The sequence below is a fragment of the Mycteria americana genome, chromosome 9 (assembly GCF_035582795.1).
Source record: "Mycteria americana isolate JAX WOST 10 ecotype Jacksonville Zoo and Gardens chromosome 9, USCA_MyAme_1.0, whole genome shotgun sequence".
Taxonomy (NCBI): domain Eukaryota; kingdom Metazoa; phylum Chordata; class Aves; order Ciconiiformes; family Ciconiidae; genus Mycteria; species Mycteria americana.
The window spans coordinates 43,213,379-43,232,735 of NC_134373.1; the positions used below are offsets into that span (position 1 = coordinate 43,213,379).

Consider the following 19,357-nt stretch of genomic DNA (forward strand, 5'->3'; position numbering starts at 1 on the left):
CCGAAGATGGGAAGGTCTTTGTACTTCAAACCATAGAATTTGGGATTTTTCGCAATAAGAGACTTACCTGACCTAACTGTAACTGCTCGAGACACTTTATATTAATTGCCCCATGTCCTGTGTGCAGCTACGAGCTTTCTGTCTGCGATGTCAGGACGTGCTGACGCCGAGGCTGTGGATGCTGCTTTCTCGGCGTAGCAAGCGGGAGCGAGGAGACCGGGAGTCCGAGGGAGCCGTGAACGCGGCGCTGCCCGCTCCTCGGGGTACTCTGCTGTGTTTTCTTAGCAAGAAAACAGGATTTGAAATTCCCTCCGCCTTCGGGCTTCTGGCTTGGGAACTTGAAGAGATCAGTAACCGGTTTGAAATGTATCCTGCTCAACAGGCTTGAAGCCCCTTTTCCAGGCTGTCCCGTTGGTAGAGCTCTTTAGGATGTTCTTAAAGATTAACTCTCCCTTTCCTTGTGTTTCTTCTGTATTTTTTGGCAGGTGCAAGACAAAAGTCTACCCCGACGAACTGCCCAACACAAGTGTGGTTATTGTGTTTCACAACGAAGCCTGGAGCACTCTGCTTCGGACCGTGTACAGCGTTATAAATCGCTCGCCGCACCGCCTGCTCTCTGAAATCATCCTGGTGGACGACGCCAGCGAGCGAGGTAGGGTTGGGGAGAGGAGTCCCCTTCCGCCTGTTGTTTGCGCGTCGCGTTGGCGGACCCTGCAGAAAGGGCCGAGAAGCGTCGGCTGCCTTCCGCTGCCGAACCGCCCTGTGCCCCTCGCCAAGCGTCTCCCATCGCTGCTGGGGCCAGCAGCAAACGGGCTGTGGCCGGCACGGGCAGAGTTAAAGCACGCTGCCGGGCAGGAACGGGGCCGGTTTATCCGGTCGTAAGTCGTACGTACGTACGGTGCTCCCATCCGGAATTTCATCAGGGCTTTTTCGCACTGTAGTTTATCATTTCATATTACTGTCAAAGACGATCCTTTTTCGCATCTCCCTCTGTCTCTCAGAAAACCCCTATTCTGTGTTTCAGGTTTTCCTGAATGTCCAGACTGAGCCAATTTCCTTGTATTTCTTGTATTTATGGTTCATTTCTTTTGGTCTTGGCTTTTTTCTTCTTCTTCTTCTCCTTTTTTTTTTTTTTTTTTTTTTTAAACCCAGGGTTTAGAAAGAAAACTGTCCGCCTGTGAAACTGATATTACCTGGAAAAGGAATCACATTACATTCTGTAAATGGAATCAGTGGAATGATAAATTTTCCTGGGGTAGCCAAATGTATATAATGGCAAATACAACGTATAGCTGCAGCTGTTCAGGAGACAGAGGATGCAAGCTAAGCCGTCCTTTATTTCTGCCCCGTGTAGCATTAACTTAACTCGAATTACTCTCCTGGATTTCCCTGCTTCAGAAAACAAGTAGGCTTAATGTTTCTCTGTGCCAGAAAGTGGAGGAAGACTTTAGCCCAAGTAACTACAATTCTTCCTAAAAGCAACGTTGGGGATTCCTGAAGGGCTCAAATGGTGAAATTCATCAAAAATAGCCGTAATTGTATTTAACTGTAGACACATGAGCAGAACTGTAATCCTTTTGCACTCGCCACTGATTGCAGGTTTATTTCAAGGAAACTGATCGTGACTTATTTAAAATTCCTGTGCTGTGTTCCTGGGACGCTCCGGCAGACGCGTGCGTATGGCTGGGCTGTTTGCCGTGGGGCTGTGCTGAGCAGAGTGCGGTGTGGACCTCCATAGCTCAGCTCTCAGCCTTCGGAAAAACTCTAAATATGTCAAAATGAGTTTCCCATGTTGTGGCAGTGTTCGTGCCCGGCAGTCCTTGGAGGGCCGAGCATGACGCATAAACTCTGGTTATATTTGGAGTCCTCGGTAGTTGCTGAACCTAGCTAAAAATAATGATTTCCTTCTGTTTTTTTCAATTCTCTTTGGCAGAGTTTTTGAAGGCCTCATTAGAGAATTACGTGAAAAATCTGGAAGTCTCCATAAAAATCATTCGGATGGAGCAGAGGTCAGGACTGATCCGCGCGCGGCTGCGCGGGGCCGCAGCCTCTAAAGGGCAGGTGATAACGTTCCTGGACGCGCACTGCGAGTGCACCCTGGGCTGGCTCGAGCCGCTGCTGGCCCGGATCAAGGAGGACAGGTAAGGGCGGCTCTCCTGCCTCTGGGTGCAGGGCCCCTGCCTCCAGGCCGCTCCTTGGCTTCACTGCCCGGCTAAAAAATAGACATGAAAGCAACTCATTGATCTGAAAATGAAGATTATTAATTTTTTTTTATCAGGAAGACAGAGTATTCTCTAATATTTGTATCAAAATCTAATTTCTAAATAAATATGCGATAAGCTTTTGATTCTTACAGCAGGATTTTTTGCTGCTGACAGTAAGAGTAATAACGCCAGTAATGACAGCAGCTGGTGCCATTTGCTTTCACAAGGTCTCCGTGTCTCCCACCCCGATGGCGATACTTCTCCCTTCTTTTTACCAGGCATGACGTTTTGTCTGTGTGACCTCCAATATTCTGTGAAATTTGCACTTTTTTTTTTCTTTTTTTTCCCCTTTTTTCTTTTTCCCCCCCCTTCCTTCTTTTTTTTTTTTTGGGTAGATGATGCAGTTTTCCCCTTTTTTGTGCATCTTATAAAGGCCCTGCAAGCGAGACCCGAAAACCGTGCTGTCCTCCCTGGTTGCAGCAGCCGAGGTGCTTGCTCTGCTCGATGGAGGAGCAGCCGCGCGTGGGTGGGCAGCACCAGCCCGCCGAAGTGCACGCGTGGGAGATGGGATTCGTTCTCCTTTCTGAAACGCGTTGCAGGTGCTCCACGAGACATGCACGCGCACGTGATAAAACCCCCCGCTGTTCGAGTCCTGCGGCCACAAGCAAAAAGAGCCTCTGTTGTGTCTGTCCGGACGCTGCCAGTCTTAGGAAGGGGTACGGGAAGACCATACGGCACGTCAGGAGCTTACCGACGCGATGTAGCTCGTGCTGCTGGGGCGAAGCGTGCGGCAGTCGCTCCTGCCGCTCTCAGGGGCTTTGGCAGAGGAGCGGGAGCCCCGGGCAGGGTTGGGTGTTGGCAGCTTTCAGCTCTTGGGAGCGCAGGGAGGAGTCAGTGTGTCCAAAAAGCCGCGGACGGCAGAAAAGGTGAATTTTGCACGGCCTTGTTTCTGGAAGAGGAGACCTGCATGGAGCGGTGGTAAATGGGGTTTTATGCAGAGAAGCCTCAAAGTAAGTGCAATATTCAGCATACTGACATGCAAAAATACTTTGTTTAAAAAAGCCAATTTTTTTCTTGCAGGAAAACTGTTGTCTGCCCAATCATTGATGTGATCAGCGATGACACGTTTGAATACATGGCTGGATCAGATATGACTTACGGAGGGTTTAACTGGAAACTTAACTTTCGCTGGTATCCGGTTCCCCAGAGAGAGATGGACAGGAGGAAAGGAGACAGGACCTTGCCTGTAAGGTAAGGAGAGTGAATCGAGAGTACTGTGCTATTTGACCCTACTGTGTACTTGTTTATGTAGGTAATAACGCTTCGTACCTAAGATCTTGCTGCAGTATCAGAGAACACGTGTCAGATAGTTGTGGCACACTAGTCAGGCTAGAGAAGACCAAAATCTGACCTACCCTTAATGCTGCAATGTAGTTATCAGAGCTGAGAAAACTCATTTATATCTTCTTTTCAACATTCAGTAATTCAAAATATTACCTGCTTTTTAAGTTCCCTCTATGTTTGTTTTCTGCAAATAGCCTTTGACCTTGTGTTTACAGATGTTACTGGTTTTTAATAATTTGAGGCAAGTACTAGAACATATTTCTGAAATACACATTTTCGACCATTGAACCCAAGTATTTGGTTATGATGATTTGCACTTAAAATGCATGCTTTTATTGCCTAGAAAAGAAAATTGATGACTGTGCACACTGAGTCAAAAATGATCTAAGAGTATGTCCTGATTTCCTGTGATCATTCCTGACCTCTTTCATTTAATTGCTCAAACCACAGACTGTAACAAAACCTCTAGAAAAATTTTAAATGAAGCTGAAACAGAACAAATTGAATAAATTACTTGCAATGGGTTATTTGCTCAGCTCTAATAGCTTCTGTGGTCTTCATGAAAAGTTTAAAAAAAAAAAAAAAAAAAAAAGCTTTCACAAGTGGATGTAATGGTTTCAAACCTGTCTGAGAGACACGATGAAGTGGCCCCAATTCCAGTCCTGCATAGCCCCGATTGTGCGCAACAGGCAGATAAAGGGAGAGCCAACTCAGGGGACAGCAGTCACAGCTCAGCTTTGGGAAACACTTCCAGGTAAGGCAGTGGATGGGCGAGGAAAAGCCTTTCGAAAGTACTTATGCCGGAAAATGGCCAAAATCTGCCACTTTACGTCTTTCGAAGCCTGGAGTCAGGGAAGGGCTGGAGTTTTTTAGATTCTGTTCTCAGGAGATGATCTCAGGAGCGGACCCTGCCGTTAGCAGAGGGGGGATGAAGCTATTCTCGAGTCAGGGGAACTGTTTTTCTCATGATCTAAAATATTATCACTCAGCTGTGAAGTCTGCCAGCAGCTATTTCATTAAAGCTGAGGTGTGCATTAAAATTGGTAGAGTTAATTATCCTAACGAGCTGCAGAGCCTCCCGCCGCGCGGGCTGCTGCTCGCACCGTGCCACTCGCTGTGCTCTGTTTATCCTCCCTCCCGTGCCGAATCAATGCACAGACACGGGGAGTTTTCAAAGAAATGCAAATCCCCGTTCTTATTTCCTTATCTTGGAACGGAGTAGTACTTAAAGTTAATCCAGAATCAGACATGTAATTGACTCTTAAAATTATTAAAACAAAAAAATAGCTTTTTTTTTTTTGCCTCCCTCCCCCCCCCCTGCCCCAGCTTTTATCTGGTGATTGCCTGGGCTTTTTGGGATTCTCCCGGTAAGATGGGTGTTAGTGAGCAGAGCATGGGTGAAGGAGTCAGAGGTTAATGCCAAGTGCCACGTGTCCCGCAATTACCACTTACACAAGTGCTTTAGGGTGAAGAGGTGGCTCTGAGGGTGTGTGCTTGCGCTGGCTGGAGACCAAAGTGTCGGCTTTTGGAGATACAGAAGCCCTTTCTGACCGCGTAGCGGAGGCACTTCAGTCTCTTCGGTGGCAGAAGAAGGTGCTCCCCGTTCCCTTCTCCCTTTCACCCGAGGGGAGGGGAACCAGCAAAGCGAGCGAGCCGGGGGGTGCCCCGTATAACAGCCTTCCTGTAGGAAACAACAGGTAATAAGTCAGCAGCTGCTTTCAGTGCTAGCTGGTATTTCCAAATGCTTATCGAAGGTGGTCCAAGAGACTGCAGCAGTACATCAGTCCCGAGGTGTCAGAGACACAACCACGCATTCTGCATCCAAAGAGAACAAGTATAATATTTCAGCTCAGTGAGGAATGGTTTTGGCAGCTGCTGCCACCTGAGTATTCAAAAAACGGGGGGATAAAAATAAACAAAAGCCTAACCCATACCAAAAATTTAGGAACAAATTGGTGAGTTCATTTTTGTATTCCATGTTGCTTCCCCATTCTGTAACATTGTTTCGGTCTCATGTAGGTCGAATATGTCTTTATTCATAATTTGCTTTGTAATCAATGGAATAGGTATAGAATACAAACTCATTGGATTACATGTTTGTGTGCATGTATGCGTAAGATAACCGCTGCACTCAAATTCTGCTTTTTGTTACATTAAAAATCCATGTAATTGACAAAAGTTTTACGCAAAATATTTCTCTTCCATAGTAACATTGATAAATTCCTACCTTTGCTTTTTAGATTGAAAAGCATAACGCATGCATTTTCAAACTATGAATTATTTTCTATACAATTTATTATTCACGTATAATTTGTATTATTGTCTGAGTATTTTTATGGAAAGGATCAGGATAGCTTACTGGTAAGAGCTCGCTAGTCGGTACGAGCAGAGTTCCGCCACCACGTAGGCTGGGAGCACCAGCCCCGATGAAGTTAAGGGCAGAAGGTGCTGCGCTCTCAGAAGAGGGTGCCCGATTCTTTCTAGTTCGTAGATGTGAAACGCTGCTTGCTTGTTTGCCTAGGGAGTTAAGGGACTGCTAAATTCCTAAGTTAGGCGTCGGAGTCAAATACCCGCCTTTGTTGGAATCTCTAGATTTAGTGGGAAAAGGTTAATTAATTCAGTGGCTCTGATGTTAAAACCCCACAGGTAATTGTGGTGCAGTACAGCTGTGAAAGAGCGTTCTTACTGACGTCCATCAGCAAAGTTAGATTGTTTGGCATCGTTTTAGCAACAGAATGGTGGGGATTCGTAGGTGCCTCTCATACTAATTAGCGGTGCCTTGCCTTGGGCAGGTCGGGGTCTGCTCCGAGGTCCGTACGTGGATGCTGTTCCTGCCTTTCACACGCTAGTCCCTACCGCTTTTGCCCCTTATTTTCTTCTTCTGCTTCTTAAACCCCAGTCTGACATCCCTTCTCTTGTTCTCATTTTCTTCTTCTCTTATCTAGTTTTCTCTCAGGTCAGCTAACACCACGATAGCGTAGCCTTTCCCAGAATAGTCTAAAATGGTAACTCTTCCCCAAAGAATCACGGCTTTTGCCAAGGTAGCAAAAGCCTTCCCGCTTTGCAGACGCTCCCAGTTTAAAGGTGGCAGATGGCGGTGGGCAGCGCTAGCGACGGGGAGCTGTCCTGGGCAGGGGCAGCAGGGCGTGCCGCCTCCGCCCTCACCCCCTCTCGGTACTCCCCATCCTGGGGGGAGAGAGGATAGGAGTCAGCGGTCGTCAGGAACGAGGGTTTCTTGGGGTTCTTTTAAAGGTACTTACAATTTTTTTACACGCGCAATGATCAGAAGCAAAAGTAACATCAGGGAGCTTTCAGTTCATGAGGTGTCTTTGTTAGGACTTACAATTTTTTTACACGCGCAATGATCAGAAGCAAAAGTAACATCAGGGAGCTTTCAGTTCATGAGGTGTCTTTGTTAGGACTGAAACGATAAAGTAAGAATAGGAAGGGCACTTTTAGAAGAAATGCCTGAAGAAAAGGTTGTTCCTGGAGGCAGCTGGTCACGTCAAATATTTCATTCTGTGAGGTTCGTTAGGGTCAGTTGAAACTTTTTTTTTCAGGTGTATTTGCAGAAATCAAATACAAACTATGGCTTTGAGTGCAGATGTTACCTGAGCCGTGGAGCTTGCAGGGGCTTCCAGGTGTTGCTTCAGGGGTACGTTCCTTGCTCTGGAGGTGCAGCAGCCCCCAAGGACTCACGTCAGTGGGTATATATCTGTTTTCTTTTCTTTGAATAGCAAAGGCTATTCATCGCTGTTCTGATGCGCCTCAGGATTTTACCTTGCTTCCACATGGAGTAAATGCTGTGACTGCCACTGAGTGTCACGGGAGTAACCTCCAGCTTTGTAAACTTTGTCAATGATTAGACCTTGTCAAAAGGTGTTACTTCAAGTGCAAAGCCCGTTCCTGTTCCCAGAGGGCTCTCTGGGAGCAAAACCTGGCTGGTTGCCCTGTGCAGAGGTGGAGCTTACAGCCGGCGCTTCCCGCAGATGATCCAGGGGCGCGGGCAGGTCTGGGAATCACGGAAGCAGAGCCCTGGGCAGTGCCGTTCCTGCTCAGGCGTGGCCTGCTTCCGTGGCGAACGCTCAGGGGTAGTGCCAGCCAAAGCCAGGGGTCTTGCGGAACCTCTCGTTCTTCTTTTTCCACTGAAAAATCCTTGCACGGTAGTTGTACTTTGCAGAACATCCTTTGTCTTTAAGCAAGCTCATTTCTCCTTCTGTGATTTTGCCTGTGGTGACAGAAAACTTGTCTGCACTAAGATCAGTTTACAAACGTCTTGTCTTCTTACATCTACGGTATTAAAAGCATAAGGTGTTTCTGTGCTGGGCATTTACAGTCTCTGCACAGCACATTTCTATGGATGTTTCCATACTGGCCCTTAATTTTTTTAAGCTGAAGACACTCCAGGCTAGTATTATAAATACTAAAAAAAATACATTTTGTTCCAGAAAGTCTTTTCTCAAGTATAAATTAATTATTGAGAGGAAAAATACAAGATCAAATATGAGGAGCATATTGTATTTCTCTTCTTCTTATTATGGCTGGTTAAACTTAGAGTTGACTGCAATTAATACTGCCTAGGTGATGGACAGCAGTATTTGAAACTGGGGTAAAAACCTTATTCCAAGCTGTATAAATAGCGGTGGTGGTCGTTAGGGATGTTGCCCTTGTGGCTGTTGGACCCCTTTGAGCGGGCGCGCAGGACGGGGAGGTTGGAGGACGCGGGGCGAGGTGACGTTACGTGGCTTTGGGGAGCTCCCAGCCTGGGGGACCTGACCTGAGCTCCCCCGGCCACGGCAGGGGCTGGGGTCCCCTCGGGGCCCGCTCCCTGCCAGCCCCCCCTCGCTTTCCCTCCCTGGCATGGGTGCTGGGCTGGGCTTGAGGGGTCGGTGGGGTGCAGCAAACCCGGGGTCACTGAGATGCCCCTGTTGTGCAGCTCCTCTTACGGGAAGCCAAGGGTGCAGGTACAGGAACGGGAATTCCTGCTTGCTGCTAAGAATTGCAGACATGAGAAGCAGACGTTATCTCCGAAATAAAATTAAAAGTGGGTTTGAATGATGATTAGAGTTAATCATAACGCATTACTGTAGTTGTTAGTATGACTCCAAGTAGGCAAAATATAGCTAATAGGTGCAAAGCTGAGAAAAAACCTGTAGGAACCCTTAGTCTTTCTAATATTACTGTTTCAGCTGTTTTTACAGTGAGAGCTCTGCAGATCTGTTTGTATAACATTAAATTTACATAACAGAGAATAGTCCTGCCTGCTGCGTTTCAGTTATTTGAGAATCCATGGCGTATGTTGGTGCATAGTTACTTACATTTTACAGCATGGAACTCAGCACTTCCAATTTCAGTTAGTGAGTTATTAGGGGAATGCTGTTTTTCATAAACATTTGCTGATGAAATTTCAGAAGAATCCAGATCTGTGCATACAACTCAGTTGCAGCATTCAAAAATTGCTTGAGACTGAATCTTTGCAAAAATGGGAAATTTTTTGCCATTCAAGCAAAGACTGTCTCTCTCCAGGGATAGAAATGAAAGGAGGAGGAGAGGAGGCAGAGGGTGAGGGTTTCTGTTGCAGGCAGAGGAGTTGGGATGATTTTATTTGTCTGAAACCAGTGGGTACCTGACTTCAGCGAGGTTGGTGAGGGTGGGAGATCAGCGCAGGGGGAGCCGAGGTTTGTTCGTGCAGCACCGGGCACAGGCTCATCAAAATGTTTGTGAATCGCTGCGAGTCCTCTGGGAACTTGGCCAGTTGTCAGGAGGTGAGGAAACCAAGTATCGACACAGCGTTTGCTATCGGTGTGAGTAGTTTTGCATAGTTTTATAGGGTTTCTAGATAGTCAGTAATAAAAATTTCTTTTAGATATAATATTTTTGCATTGGTAATCATCTGGCACAAACCCCAGTTCAATTAAGAAAGATTGCAGAGTCAGCTTTATTTCGTGCTCCCCGTAACGGTATTTACCGTTCGTGGTACCAGTCAGGCGGAGGTCACACCGCCCGGCCGTGCCGTCTGCTCCGCTTGCTTGTAACGTGGCTCAGGGGGCCAGCGGTATTGTTTGTGGCAGAAACCCAGCAAGGCTGAGGGCACTAAAGCGGCTCTGAAACCTGGGAAGGTTTAGCCCTGTCCAAATGACAGGCAGGTAATTAACTCAGCTTTCGCTGCTGGGAGAAAAATAGAAATGAAGTGTTGGTAAACTCCGGGTCCAGGGTTATTTCATTGCTAAACTGTGCTTTTTTTCTGGGAGTAATCATAGTCGGCTCTTGCAGAAGAGGAAATAATTGCGCAGCAGGCAAATTGCCTGGATTTGTTGGGTTTGAGAGTAAGCGAGGACTTCTTACTGCCAGGGCTGTGCCCAGTGCCACCGCGGGAGAAGCTCCGTGCGGCACAGCGCCGTCCTGCAGGTCTGAGCGCCTGCGCTCCGAGCGTGCCTGTAACACCCGCACTGACCCGTGACGTGACACGGGAATTGCGCGTGCAAACAGGGCGTGCGTTAGCTAATTAACGTTGCGCGTAGCACATACAAAAGCTTCTCAAGGAAGATCTGAGAAACGCCCAGGCGATTCAGGTTCTGCCACGGTGAAGCTCCTTTTCCAGCTTTTTCCTGCGTTGCACGTGAACCGTGTTGCTGCTGTTGACTTGCTTTTCAGAAAAATCGTAGGAGCTTGTTTTATATCAGTGTTTGCACCAGGCTGTCTCCAAACACAGGAGCTCTTGCGGAAACGGAGCTTTAAATGGGCAGAAGCGCTGAGGCTGGCAACGTTGCCCTTGCATAGGTTCGGGTGCCTAATGCGACCACTGAGCACAGATATTCCTAGCAGTCTTCACAAGCGGTTTACTAAATAACTGAATGAATGAGTTCGTTTCTGTGACCGAATCCTTTGCATAGGGGCCGTAGTTCCTGGCATGTTTGTGTGCGGCTGTACTCGTATGCATGGAGCTAGCGTTCTGTTGTGTGTTTTCAAAATCCAGTCTCGCCCACTTTGCAGTTGTTCTTCAAGCTGAGGACAGAGACGTGACTGATACTTGACTCCGCAGCTACCTTAACGTGCCCGGAGGTCCTCACCGGCAAAGCCCGTAGGCGTAGGGCTGCCGAGACCTCAGCGGAGTCCTTACGCCAAAGCCGGTCGGTCGCGGTGGTGGTGTCACCCCGCGTGGTGCCCGAGCTCTGCTGACCGGGGCCGCCTGCGGCACGGGGCTGGGCGCAGCTCCCGCGGCAGCGTCCGCAGGGGCCGGTTTGGGCTTCAACCCCGTGCGTGGGGCAAGCCCGTTAGCGGCGCGCTGGTTGGTGCGTACGCGCCGTACGCCTTGTGAGAGGGCTGTGGGTCGGTGGGTGCGCGTCGGTGCAGCCGCTCGGAGCTGTGCTCCTGCTAACCGGGGTGAGCGTTTTCCACTTCACGTAGGCTTGAGACGCTGAAAAAACACAGAGCAGCTATTTACGGGGAAATAGGACATCTTTACACAAAGAGAAGTTGCACTCTGACTGGATTTGCCTGTTGTAAGGATTTATAATCCTGTTAAGAGAGATTATGCCTGGTAATTTTATGCACATTTAGTCTCCCTCTAAGGCAAAGCTGAGGCATTAAACTCTCTTCACTAAGCATTTCGGATTGGATTTGAACTGCTGTTCTGGATGCAGAAGGCCAAAATTCCATCCACTTTACCATTACAATGCTCCTGAAATAATCTATGGAAATGTGATTTTGCGGGTAGGAAGCAATCCTGCAGTTCTCACTCGGGCAGTGCTCTCATCGGCTTCGGGGGAGCTCTGCCCGAAAGGCAAGCGCACAGCGTATGCAGTCGAAACCGTATTATTATTGTTAGTAGTTTATATTTAAGTTGCTGTACATAGAATATATTTATAGTCAAAATGTCTGAGGTAGTGAAATGTACTGTAGTGTCACTTAATAAATTCCACAGTGTCTTTCAAAAGGTATTTTTTCTTTTCTTTTCTTTTTCCTCTTTTTTTTTTTTCTGTTTGTTTTCAACTAGGACCCCTACTATGGCTGGTGGCCTATTTTCTATTGACAGAAACTACTTTGAAGAGATAGGAACTTACGATGCAGGAATGGATATCTGGGGTGGCGAGAATCTTGAAATGTCTTTTAGGGTAATTGCCATTTTCCTTCATTTTCTGTCAACAAACACAGTTGTGCTGTAACGGTTCCTACGCTGCGGACAGGGCACTGCTGCTTTAGCTGTCGTGCAAGTCACGGGTTAATTTAAATTCTCAAGATATTTGGGGATGCCTCATTATAGTATTTTGGTCCTTTCTACTGCATGAAACATTTTATTACTGTTTGGAAATTTTTACACTTTCAAAATAATATATATTTTGGTAATACCTTTCTTTATAAAAGAAACGAGGCTTTGTGTGAACTAGTGCAAATGCTAACTGACATAAATGAGATATAATTCTTATAGTGGAAAAAAAAAATTCAAATATATGTTTTAACAGAAGTTTTTGAAAGTGTATGTCGTCATGAACTTGCAAGTTCTGGCTGGGATTTTTATTCTGTGTGAGAGCCAAGCTCGCAGAGAAATTTCACGTCCTGCAGAAAAGTGACTGTATTTCTGCCGGGGATAGGTGTGTTGCCCGTGACAAGAATAAAATCTCTTTGAGTGAAATGCATTTAGTAATTGTCCTTCAGATATAAAGGAAAATTGGAAAATTGAGTCTTTGATAAGTAATTGTTAGAAAGGATGTTGAAAATTACTTTGAACATCTCTGATGTATCACAATTTATGCATTTTAAGTAAGTATGCAAGATAAACCTGGTGTACCTATCTAGTACCCACAGCACATCGTGGGCATATCCTTCTTTCCTTTTTTTTTCTTTGTCTTTTGTCTTCAGCCAGGGCTGGTAGACTACTTTCTATTGACAGAAGCTACTCTGAAGATTTTTGTGAAGCAGGTATTTCTAGAGAAGATCAACTGAGAATTTGAAAGCATTTTCAGACCAATTTCTATAAAGTATAATTGTTCACTTTCTAGTAAAATAGAAGGGTGGAGTTACTTTTTCAGAGCATTGATGTTTTAAATCAGTGGATTTCAACATTTTTTTGTGTATAGACCCCTAAGAATATTCCTTGGATGTATGTAGGTCCCTATATAGGAGCTTATTTTTAACTTACGCCTGTTAGTAGGCTTGTTCTTCAGTCTTTAGAAGGGATCCATGGAGCAGAGAGTGACTAGCACTGCTTTAAAGCGTTAAATATGTGCCTCTTGTAGACGAAATCTGTGTATTACCACTGTTCATTTCTCACCGAGTATCAGCGTGTGTGATTTCTGTAAAGCGAAGCTCACCTAGTTCATGGAAATTTTAAGATCAGACTTGCCGATGCGCAGTAACCCCTGACAGCGGGAACCTCGAAGCCCTTTGCTGTTGCTGGCGTTTGTTACCGCTTACAGAAAACCTTTTGCAGGAGCAGTTTTGGGTCATTACTGTGGGCATTACCACTCTCGTTAGTGAAGAGACTAAAATATTTAACTCTCCTTTTGGAAGAACACTGGGTTTTCATCATAAAAATGGTAATCCCTGAAAAACCAACTCTGATACAAAGGGACAAACGAGGCGCTTTTTGTTAAGAGTCTGTACTGGAGGATACCTGGGAGTTGGTTCTCCGTGGGCTCCTTTTGGCAGTGGCTATTTTTGTGAACGAAGATGCAAATATTGATCATTTTTCTGTCAGGCTTTGTAAGCGCAACAGAACAAAATAATTTGCAATTCCACGGCCTTTTCCCGCTCCCTGGCGTAAGAGATTCATTTTGGCAGAAAGCATTTGATCTTCTGCTGAGAGCAGCATGCGAGCGTGTAGTCAGCTTCCAGCATCTGCTAAAGAAATGCCCTAACTAGGATATTCTCCATGCATACTCTTGCTCGAATAACGCTAATATAGTTTGAAAACCTTTCCTGAGAAGTTTAGCGATTTAATGGTGGTGTTCTGGCTTCATCTAGTGCTGTTCTGCTCTGGCTCTTGGCAGCTGCGGGGGAAACCTGTCGGGATTCGCGGCGTGGGTCAGCCAGCTCCCGGTCGGGATGATCGGGGGTTTGCGGTCGTGTGTAGTGCAGGTTGAGCTGATACCTCTGCCTTTGGGATGGTTTCGCTGGTTCTGCTTCCTGGGCACTCCTATAATTCATATTTTATATATTTATATATGTATTTATATATATATAAAAATTTATATATATATATAACATAATACTTTGAGGGTTTGTTTTCTTTTTTTTTTTTTTTCCTTCCCTAAATAATAATTTCTTGAGTCCTGTTTCAAATTGGACTTGAATTCTATTCAATGCTTATGTGAATAAGCCAGCAATGGGCTTAACTTATATTAATTTTGTGAGAATGCTGTTACGAGATCTTAATTTCAGCTTTACATTAAAAATATCGGTCCAAAATATGCGGAAGGACGAAGACCAACGATAGCCGTGCTCTGTGCACAAAGCCCTAGTGAGAACAGCGGGGAAGCAGCTCTGCCGTTACTCTTATTTTACTCGTTAAGACTGAGGTGTGGGGAGCAAGGCGAGGAAGAGCATGGATTTTCTGAAAAACTCCATGGGCATCGTATTAGAAGAACATTATTTTATGTCTTTGGAAGATTCTCCCACTTAAACTTCAAGAAACATTACCAGGCTGGAACGCGTGCATCAGCCTAACAAGAGGGCATGGTGTCAAGAACGGAAATAAAACGACGAGCTTCCAGCGCCGGGAGATTCCCGTGGAAATGCCAGGCAGCCACGCGATGCTGTTTCTTGGTCTTTAGAGCCTTCGTCTGTAAAGAAAACCAGCCAAATAGTCAAGTACATCAAGTACGACTGAATCAATAAAATACCGAGGCCTCTGCATTTAAAAACCTATCTGATGTAAAACATCTGCAGAAAATTGGTAGCAAAGAGTGCCAAGGGGCTGGGGAGGTTCCTCCAGCAGCCGCGTTACAAACCCGCAGTTATCCAGCAGGTTTCCGGAATATCTCACTGCAGTCAGGAAAACCCCGAGACTAAATCTTGGTTTGGAAAATTACTGTAATAGGAGTCAGCCATAAGGATGTTTCTGGAGCTCTTATTACCTTGGATGTTTTTATCGTCAAATGGGAGGGGGTCTGCTATTCGGAAAAAAAAAAACCAAACCAAATCCCTGTCTTGATAATCCCTGCAGCCTCAAAAAATATTATTACGTGCCTTTGCCTTCCCCGGGTAACGACTGCGACCGTCTCATCTGCGACCTGCAACGGCAGCGCCGTTATCCCCGGTGCAGTGATTAAGAGGATTCGCAGTATTTGTGTCGCTGCGTAATCAGAGCCTGCCTGTCCTGCTCAGTTCCCGGAAGGCACTGCACGTCAGCGCGGCAGCGTGCGCGGCTGCGTACAGTTGCCTTGTTGCTGGGTAGATCGGTATTTCACCTTTGAGCGGTGCTGCTGCTCGTTGCTGAACGGTCTTGAATGATGCCTTTTGGAGGGTGTCTTTTAATAATGGCAATGGGAAAAAAAAAATAGTAATCCCGGCAGGCATCTCTGACAGCTGTAAGAGTCTGCTTTAGTAAATGAAAACCTCATTTATTCTTAAACATTCGCCATATTTTTATTTGATAGAATTCCTTAAACATTTTTACTTTTCTGTTAAATTCTGTGAGTGTTTTTTCCCAATCAGAGAATGCCCTGAAAACTTGATAGCCAGAAAGGAGCTCATATAGCTTTGGAAAGGTATTAAAAATAATCCATCCATCAGACAAAAAAGATTATTCTTTAGAATAATCCAGATAGGCCAAAGCAAGGCTAGAGAAAGCAACTGCGTGCTCTAACAGGAATCAGATGCTGTTGACTTTTGGATTTCGGGCAGCTGTGAGAAGTGCAGAAGAGGGTAGCAGATGTTTCCTATGTATTTCCAAAGCAGTGTGATATATTAATACGTTGTTCGCGGTCTGAAATGTCTGCTTTTGCTGTGGTAGGAAGGCTTCCAGTAAATGAATGAGGAGCAAGGATGTTTAATTCACCCGTGACTTAGCGTGGTAGCCGATCTCTAGAAATACTCACGCTATAGCACGTGTAAAGGGCGACCGGCTTGCGCAGGCTCCCCGTCGCGCAGCACCGGGGACTCTCTGGGTGCGAGGAAGCCGGCACGGCCAAACCTCAGCCCCTCGCCGCCGGCCGGGGGCAACGTCCTGCAGGCGCTGCTTGCTTGACGTGAATACCGCTGAGGCCGGATCCTATTGAAGCTTTTCCAGCTACGCACCAAGGATCATTAATAGCAATTTTCCAGCCTGACTGTATGCGAAGTCTCAACTTTCAGCTGCAAAATTATAGGTGTCAGAGAGGCTTTAAACATGTTTAAGTAAACAGCTGTAGCAGGGCCGTTGATGTGGATGACTGGAAGGCCAGCGCTGTATAATTATGGGCATAACGTGTCTAACTCCTAGGGAGGCTGGAAAGATTATTTTCAGAAGTACACTGTGACATTGAAATTCATTGTGTGTGTTGGTGAGTGGAATTTGGGATATATAAATCCCTAATCACCTGGCAAACAGATTGAAAATCTATCTCTGCTTTTCAATATTCCTTAGCTGTTTGGCTATATTAACTAATTTTAGGAGCACAGTTTGCTCACAAATTGTATTCAAAATATGTTTGTATGCTTATATTTAAAGCGTACAACATGTTTTCCTTTCTTTGGACTGCATTAATTTTCCTGTATGTTAGGATTCTTACATTTCTATAGGGAAAATATTCAAGATACACCGGTTCAGCTGATTTTGTTATAGAGATCTTTGGTATTAGAGTTTTCAGGATTGGGGTTTTTTTTCCTAATTAGTACTTACACGTCACTGCAGAGCAGCCAAGTTTAACTCATTTAACATAACCATGCTTACGTGTTAACTTACTTCCCGACTGCAGTAATCTTTGGGGATTTTTTTACCATAGCTTTGATCTGTGCATATATGTGAGAGATGTTTAGTCTATGATCTGTGCATATACGTGGAGATGTTTAATCTAACACCACCATCACTAAACACGCACATGCACCAAAAGAACCCCTCTATGTAAAGAAATATTTCCTAAAATGAAGTAAATAGAATTACTAACGTGTAAAACATCTGCTTTCGGTGTTGATATCTCTGAGATTCTAGTTTCATTTTACTCTAAACTTTAAAGAGTCTTATATCTCATTTGGAGTTAGTTTTACGTATTTTGTCATTAAAGGGATGGGCGAGGAAATTTTGCTCCTGAGAATGAGGGAATAACCAGTAACGCGGAAGCGTTGTTTGTAGAACTCCCCTTTACAGGGTTAACGGCAGAAGCAGCTGTGCCACATCTGGGCGTTGGGCCGCGTGCCCCCCGTGCCCGGCTCCCCCAGACCCCCACCCCGGGCCATCGCCCGCACCGCGTCGGGGTGCAGGTGTCCGCGGAAACCGCCGGAGCCGCGATGAGAGCCGCCTGCCCGGCGATGCCGGCTTCAGCAGCGCCGTCACCCCAGCGCAACGGCAGCCGTGCCGTGCCAAGAGCGGGGAGCAGCGGCAAGGCGGGGAGGCCGCTGGGCTTTGCTCTGAGCTGCCTGGAGAGATTCCCCTGCAAAGGCCAAGGTGATGCTCCGCTTTTGGATGTAGGCAGATAATACGTACAAATTATCGTATTATCTGCCTACATCTGTAGCCCCGCTGACGTTTATTTTTGGATGTAGGCAGATAATACGTAAAAATTATTGTATTATCTGCCTACATCCAAAAAGAAACGTCAGCGGGGCTACAGGAGTATTTTTTTCTACTTGTTCTAAGATTAGGAGTAAAGCCTCGAAGTTGTTTTATTTGCCTACAAATTATTATTAGCCTTAAATATTTCTGACTGGCGTGTGCTGAGGTTTGCGGGAACTGACATTGACTCAGTGTTCAAAAATGATGGAAGAGAAAAAATCCTGACAGTGGGCTGCACAGAGATCAGACGGAGTTTAATGCAATCATTTTACGCAATAATAGGAATGGTTTTAAAATGTCTGTGAAATCAAAGGTTGGTCTAAATAATTAATGCCTGTATTTAAAAAGGGATAAGTTATGTGGGCAAATACAAGCCTTAGTTTTAATTCTATGGCGTGCAATGTTTTACCACAAACTTTGAGGGAATTACTATTTGTAAGCAAAAAGATAAATAGAAAATGGGTTAGTCTCGCGTGGGTTTATTAGAAGCTAAATTATGACATGCTGGGTTTGACAGCTCATTTTGCAGACCAAGGAAATGCGGCGGATCTGCTGGGTCTGTTCTTCACCAAAACATGTCCATAAGGGGCACGCTGGAAATTATCTCCCGAGTCGGGAGGAGATGGAGATTGGTGTGAACTGCTGGGTGGGAGAACGGGTAGCGCTGAAGGACGAGATGTCAGGCTCAGCTCACTATTCGAGTTTCTAAACTGTAAAGTTGCAGCTGGATGTCGGGTTTTTTTCACTAAATAATTTTTCACAAAAGGTGGGGAATAAACTCATGGGTTGGAAGATGCAGAGACGGACTTGAAGTATGATTGAAGTACCATGGTTGGAAGAATATCTGATTTTGGGGAATTCATTCAGGTGGAAGGAGAAGGGTTAAACTTCAGAGGAGAAGGAAAGGAAGACACCTTCAACCTTAAAAATTACGATGCAGCAGTAACTGGTTTATGAATAATTCAGTGATAAAATTAGAGTGAAATTTTTTTTAAAAAATGAGATACATCGGTCTTGTACCGGAATATTTGCAGTCCGGCTGTCTTTGGTCCCTCGGTGCTTTTCGTCGCCGTCGGGGCCCCTGCTCCCTGGCCGGAGGTGCGGGAGGTCGGCCGAGCGGAGTGTTGCCGACGCGGGGCTGCGGCTCCCGCCGGCTCTCCCCTGCCGCCGGTGGGCTGAGCACGGGCTTTGCTGGGCAGAAGGTCTCGATGTAGCAGGCTGGGGTGAGACAAGGGCTCCGTTTGTTGCTCTTTTTCTGGGAAGAGAGAACTAAGACGACTAGAAGGACTGCAGTAAAGCGATAATGCACAAAATTGTTGCCATGTTTAAAAAAACCCGAGGCATGTGGGAGGAAAGATACAATTCATTGGAAATATCTGATTCCCAAGCTGTAGGATCAAGTCAATTCTATCCCTGGAAATTTTGTTGGAGTAAAAAATATAATGAATATTAAAGTGAAAAAGACTGCAGTAAAATTTAATGACAGTTTCTCTCAAAAATTTTTGGAGCATTACATGGAGCAGTCACCGGCGTCGGTAAAAAGCTGCTGGCGGATGTCGAATGCCCGGCTGGGTGTTGTCTACAAAGAGCTCTTCAACAGCAAAGTGCCGGGGACAGGTCTGGTATTCACCGTAGCTGCGATGAAGAGTGATCAAATATATGACCGTAGTGTATCTTGTCTGTATTGTGGTCAAATCTCTGGAATCCCACAATCCTCAACCATTATATGAACTTTTGGAAAGTAGTCATTTGACCAGGGAATATTCAGGAATGCTCGTTTGCTTTTCTAAATAATTTTTTAAATTTTTAATATTATTTTTATTTCATTATTATTTATTTATTTATAATATTATTTTTAATATTAGTATTTAATAATTTAGTATTAAATTTTTTTAAAATAATTTTTAATACTGCACAGATAAAAGTCCTTTTCTTCTGAACAGAGTGCAGGTTCATCCACATCCCTATGACAACTGTCGTAGATAGCAGATTGTACCAAGGACAGCCAAAAATGCGCTTTAAGAAACGTACAGGAACGCACGTTTTAAAAAGCGGTAGCGTGGGAGGAATTGCCTGCCAGGGAGAGCAGTCGGAGGGGGAGGGCAGGAGCAGCGGGGGC

General features: G+C 45.5%; 1 protein-coding gene across 4 annotated transcripts in view; it reads left to right on the plus strand.

The window, feature by feature from the left end:
- The window catches only part of GALNT13 (polypeptide N-acetylgalactosaminyltransferase 13), a 157,245-nt gene that overhangs the window by 83,886 nt on the left and 54,002 nt on the right, over positions 1-19,357 (plus strand). For all 4 annotated transcript variants that reach the window (XM_075511935.1, XM_075511938.1, XM_075511934.1 and 1 more), the window contains 4 exons: positions 486-652; positions 1,934-2,141; positions 3,285-3,455; positions 11,545-11,662. In XM_075511935.1, the coding sequence (XP_075368050.1) occupies positions 486-652; positions 1,934-2,141; positions 3,285-3,455; positions 11,545-11,662 (664 nt within the window). The remainder of the gene's footprint in view (positions 1-485; positions 653-1,933; positions 2,142-3,284; positions 3,456-11,544; positions 11,663-19,357) is intronic.